The 5,509-nt window shown below is 38.9% G+C and overlaps 1 protein-coding gene across 1 annotated transcript; it reads right to left on the reverse strand.

The window, feature by feature from the left end:
• Positions 1-818: 818 nt before the first annotated feature.
• Positions 819-3,537, reverse strand: LOC149729422 (homeobox protein six1b-like). Its single transcript, XM_089886466.1, has 4 exons — positions 2,946-3,537; positions 2,511-2,654; positions 1,549-1,712; positions 819-1,354 (listed from the first exon to the last, which is right to left on the reverse strand). The coding sequence occupies exons 1-4, from the start codon at positions 3,480-3,482 to the stop codon at positions 943-945; spliced, it is 1,257 nt and encodes a 418-aa protein (XP_089742592.1). The 5' UTR covers positions 3,483-3,537; the 3' UTR covers positions 819-942.
• Positions 3,538-5,509: the final 1,972 nt, after the last annotated feature.

Consider the following 5,509-nt stretch of genomic DNA (forward strand, 5'->3'; position numbering starts at 1 on the left):
TTTTTCTATATGGGTGTTGATGTTATTATATTAAATCCCGTATATTAGTTGTTTTAACCAATACCATCTTATTGTTATCGAAGGAATATTAACAAAATGTTATGTTGTATATATCACTATACGTAACTGGGCCAAGATATTACAGTTGTTATAATTTTTTGTTAGTCAGTCACTCACAAGTTAAAAGAGCATCATAGTGTATTATCAAATATTGTTTTAAACAAAGATACATTCCTTTTTTTAAGTTTTAGTACATAAGTTTACTGGTAACACATAGTTTCGATGCAAGTAATAAGAACGTTTTAAATTATTACATCTATTCCAATGTCCTGTCCGTCAGTCAAGTGGCCTTAAATCGGCATAGCTGGAGATCGTTTCCACGAATGTAATCATTGTAGTGCACATTTGATAGAGTATCATTCTGCTTTCATCCGGCTTTATACAAATTAACCGGCTCGTTGACTCGCAAAGGGAATACAGGATCGATTAATGCCGGACCTGGACGACGAATACGTCCGCGTTAACCGGCGTTATCCCCCAACGTTATTTCAAACCACAGTATATGGTTTTTAATTTGCAAATTGATCCGGAGATGTTGTAATGCGACCGGTAGGCTAGACGCTCTGGCGAGCTAGATATGCAAGAAACTCGAGTAAACTGTCGAAATCTTCCTATAATTGTACCCAATCTGTGCTATTGAAATAATTACATACCGTTATGAGAGAAACCCAAGCAAGGTATTAATCGTAATAAAATGCAATACACCTTAAAATATCGGTGCTATTGTCATTCTATATAAATACCGCTTTGATACCAAGTTATATATAACAGGTTTTTAATCGAAATGAAATGTAATATACCGACACGATACACGAGCAATAATAATAACGAGTGCAAGAATGTACGGCGAGTCTCATGACCAAGAAAACAGTTTTTAAAACTTTAGTCTTTCGGGCTCTGACTCGCTGTGTCTGCTTCCGGGAAATTGTCTTCGTTTGTTATGTCATCACTTTCTATTCTTTTGTCATAATGACTAGAGGTTGGAGACACCGAACCGGAGTCGCTTTCCGCTTTCGGTGATGACGTATTGAGTCGGTGCAATGACGTCATCGGAGGGGTTGGAAGGAAAGAAGGGGAAGAGAAAGTGCTTCCGGTTGGTGAATCCCCTTTATCGATATAGGTGGGTCGTTGGAAATGGGGTACTGTCATGGGGAAACCTGGGAATTTACCCACTGCCCAAAACATTGCTGATGGGTCGTTGTGGGTGCCATAGTGACGTAACAATTCGTTTTGGTATGACGTAGGAGAGGTGGTTTTGCTTCTAGGTTGTGGGCTTAACTGGTTCTGTTGACGACTGAAAAAAATAAAAAAGATTTGTAAAAATAAGCAATTATTAACATGGGTTGATTTGAAGGAATCTTATTTATTCTCGTGTGCCGGAGCAAACCCAGCGGTCGTTATAACAAGGATGTTCAGTTCCATATACATCTCATATCGCTTTTGAGCTACAACATAACTTTAATTAGCCTGAAAGACTTGTTTACTCACTTGTTCTTTGCGGCAGCAGCTCTGTCTCGTTGCCTTCTGTTTTTGAACCAATTTCCAACTTGAGTTGGTGTAAGTCCTGTTGCATGAGCAAGCTCTTTCTTCTTGCTTGGGTTAGGGTAAGGGTCACGTAGGTACCATTCACGTAACAGGCTTCGGGTTCGTTCCTGCGGATTAACATTATTAGCACTTTTTGTTGCGAAAAACATGACAATATATAATTGACATGTAGGTAGAACAGAACACCCTTAATTAACCCAGATTACAAAGCAGGCATGTGTATTGTTGTTTTATTTTCTATCCTAGACAGGTGTTGCATGTTCTTCAATCTATATTAAAGATGACACCTTGCATGCAAATTCGTCCTAGTTTGTGATAAATTGGAGTGTTGCGTACAACAACAGGTAGCGAAAGACACTGATTGGGAAATATTGTGTTATAGAACGCAGGTGTTACATTTTCTATAATTTATATTTAAGATGGCCCCTACGCTAATCTATTCGTCTTGATTTAGTTAAATTGGAGCGTTATACACCTTACGTCCAGCTCAACCCGTACTTTAGTTACTGCGCGCTATAAGACATCACCATTACTTAACTATGCTTCTCAGGCACAGACTGATTCTATATCGTATTAAATACAATTTGTTAAACTCGATTTTGTTTGTTACGTATTTAATAGCACTAAACTTGAACATTATTTTTTAACAAGAATCTTCCAAGAGCAACAAGAATCTTTTTTTAGCTAAATTGTAGAACAACCTTGTGTCTAACAGGATGCTGTATTCCGGTTCGCTAATTACACCCAACAACCGTTATTAATTGTTTAAAACAGGTCAGGATATTTGGATATTATGTACTAAAGGTGTTCCATCTTCCCTCACTATATCTCAAAGAATACCATTCGTTGAGCTTGCAAGTTCATGACTTATGTCAATCCTTTACCAATATCGTGTGCAGTCTCACCTTAAAACAATGTGTTTTTTGCTCCCCGTCCCAAATTGTCCTCGGCAAAGGAAATTTCTTTCGGATTCTGTATTTATCTACCGGGCCTAAGGGCCTTCCTCTTAGTTTAGCAGCTTCTTGGTAATGAGCTTCAAGCCACATTGCCTGAAAAAAAGATATTCAAAATTAATTTTAGAAATTATATTTTAAGATCGATTTTTTTAAATCGGACTTTGTATTATTTTCAGAATTGTTTTGCTGTTAAAGTTTAGATTGCGAAATTAATGTTTGGATTTCTTTAGAGAATTTATACACAGTAAATAAAAATTATTTTTTATTAAAAAAATTAAATTATCGTTTATAATCTTTACAGGAATTTTCTCTAAAACATCGGTAAAATTTAGATGTTCTAAAATAAATAAAACATTTAAAAATCCCACATTGTTTGGCGCTTACCTGTAACTTTCCGTGGGAGTCCTTTTCAGTGAATCGATGCGTTTCCAAAATGGCGTACAAGTCTCTATAATGGCCCTGGTGAAACGCAACAATTGCCCGCGCTCTTAGAACCACCTCGTTGGTGTTTAAAACCTCCAAGACTCCAGGAGCTGCTGGAAGTGACCACAGGAATCGGGCTAACCTCTCAATATCACCGCTTTCTTGCAAACTTTCACAAACTGTTGCGATTTGCGAGGGGCTGAAAGTGAGAGCCGGGAAAGGTAGCAAAGGGTTGGGTGATTGGCTTGCCGGTTGCTGAAGCAGATTTTGGTTGATCATATGCCTTAACGCTGCGGCCGCTGCTACGATGTCCGGTCTAGGGTTCGAACCCATCCCCCCGAACATGCTTCTTGAGTTAGCTGCTCCGCTGAAAAGTTTTGCTATGCTAGAACTCGGAGACAGTGAGCTCTGTGAAGACATAACTATAGGCGAGGAGGCGCGCTGGGCAACAGTCTCCGCCATATCGCCGCCAGCACGTAACATACCTTCACTCAACATTGATATTCTGTATCGTTCGTTGCAGATGAATTGAATGCTTTGGAACGCGCTGCGATGTTCATGTACTTCCAGGATCACCTTTTTCTTTCTTTCTCTCCTTTTAATCCCTGACTCTTGGACTCCACACGATTACGGCAGGAGAGAGCGAAGATCAAACAGGACAATTAGAAACGCGAATTGGCAGTAAAACATTATGCGCGCGTTGGCCTGGCGATTATTTTCGCTTACACAGATTAACTCCTGGCTTTAAAAATCGTTGTTTGAGCAGACAAGCGCGGTTGACACGAAGTCGATTTTTCCAGTTATCTGTCATTCCGCTCAAATACGCCCCTTCCAATTCCGTATGAATAACTGGTACATCATGGGCTCGCTAAAAATGCAAAGGAATATTTTACATTTTTAAATCATAACAAAACCTTTGGCACAAAAATTTATGCATTTAATTGGCCTTCGCTGTTTTTGCATCATATAGGCACATATACTTTATAAAATAAATAAATTAAAAGCTAACATGGAATACAAGTACAATATAGTACAGTGGGGTAAGATGGGACACCTTTAGCACATAATGTCCTAATATTCTGATCATGTTTTAAAAAGTTATTAACGGTCTATATAGAAGTTGTAAGAATACGGTTTTATGATTCTTTGAATGTTCTTTGTTTACTACTAAATGTGACAAGAAAATAGAACAAAAGGATGTTCTTTCCCCGCCCAACTGTACTACCAGAAGGTGTGTAATTTCATGAGCAATTTTGATTTTAAACTTTATTTTTGCACAGAACATTTGAAACAAAACGATAACTTTCGTAACATTTATATTTGGAGATCCAATTTTTCGGAGCGTAATTTACACGGGTTGTACCGCGTTTGATTTCTGCTCAGCGGCTACCCGCTGCTGTGACATGTTTGTTTACGTCACAATACAAATTGATTACGTCACTATACAAGTTGATTAGTAATGGATTATTACGCTTTGCTAGTGAGATCTCAATTAGCTTTCATTCCGTAATCCGAAGCTAACTTGACGTGTCTTTACTTGGCTATTGTGACGAAACAGTAGGAGTTCACGTACCGCTTGCTCAAACTGGGTAAGCCACGCCGTTAACAAGCTTAATTTTACCCAACAATGCGAATTATGTTGGAGATTTTCTAGGGCATATGTCTTACCTGATAGTAAGGACAACCAGGTTCGCAAACCTGCGGGTAAAACTCTCTCGTATGAATGAGGATTATTTTTACCCCTAATGCTGGACCGCTGGGAAAAGAAACTTCGATTTTTTTTCCAATGGAATTAACATTAAGAACTGTGTCAGGTATAACGTGGCAGTAATTTCATATTTTTTCAAAAGTAAAAGATTGTACTAATAACAACTAAGCTGATAGAAACCAAAGCGCAAATCCTTGAAGTAAATTATCAAATTAATCGTCGCCGCTTTGTAGGTCTTACCGTTTGATAATTTTTTAGTTTCCTACACTTTTGTTTAGTCTGTTATTTCAACAGTTTAGTGGTATTAGCTTGAAAGGGCGGTAATGGATTAAGCAATAAAACAATATTAGTCTATGCCGAACACCTCGGTATTCGATATGTAGGAAACAAACCGCAGTTTTACGTCATAATGAAACAAAAATTCCGATCTGTGACGAAACAGCGCGTTTTAATCAACCCGAATTTAATCGTTCGAGTTGGAGCGATATGCGCCGCCGGTACAAAATGGCGGACTTATAGTCGGGAGCGAAAATTCGATAATGGCCAATAGAGTCGTGTCACTCTAACGATATTGGTTCTTTCGGCTAATTGCGAAAACTCGCTGCTCGGGACGCCTAAACCGGTCGCCTAAACCGAATTAAGGTGGCCTTTTGCTGCGCAGTTCGTCGGCCCAATTGCATTTGCCTGGGAAGCCTTGAAATCGGTAATCCACTTAAAAAGAACGGGCCGATCCGCTGGGCCCATTACCACCGCTTCGAGCTTTTATCGGCGAACAGTTAATATACCTTGGGCAACGTACTTTCTCCGCTTTGACGTA

The sequence above is a fragment of the Ciona robusta genome, chromosome 10 (assembly GCF_009617815.1).
Source record: "Ciona robusta chromosome 10, ASM961781v2".
Taxonomy (NCBI): Eukaryota; Metazoa; Chordata; class Ascidiacea; order Phlebobranchia; family Cionidae; genus Ciona; species Ciona robusta.

What these genes read in the sequence shown, in the direction of transcription:
- LOC149729422 (XM_089886466.1), bottom strand. Translation starts at nt 3,482, where the DNA reads ATGTTGAGTGAAGGTATGTTACGTGCTGGCGGCGATATGGCGGAGACT. An exon ending in ACTCCCACGGAAAGTTACAG is followed by an intron (nt 2,655 to 2,945) that starts GTAAGCGCCAAA and finishes TCTTTTTTTCAG; the next exon opens with GCAATGTGGCTTGAAGCTCA. An exon ending in GCTGCTGCCGCAAAGAACAA is followed by an intron (nt 1,355 to 1,548) that starts GTGAGTAAACAA and finishes TATTTTTTTCAG; the next exon opens with TCGTCAACAGAACCAGTTAA.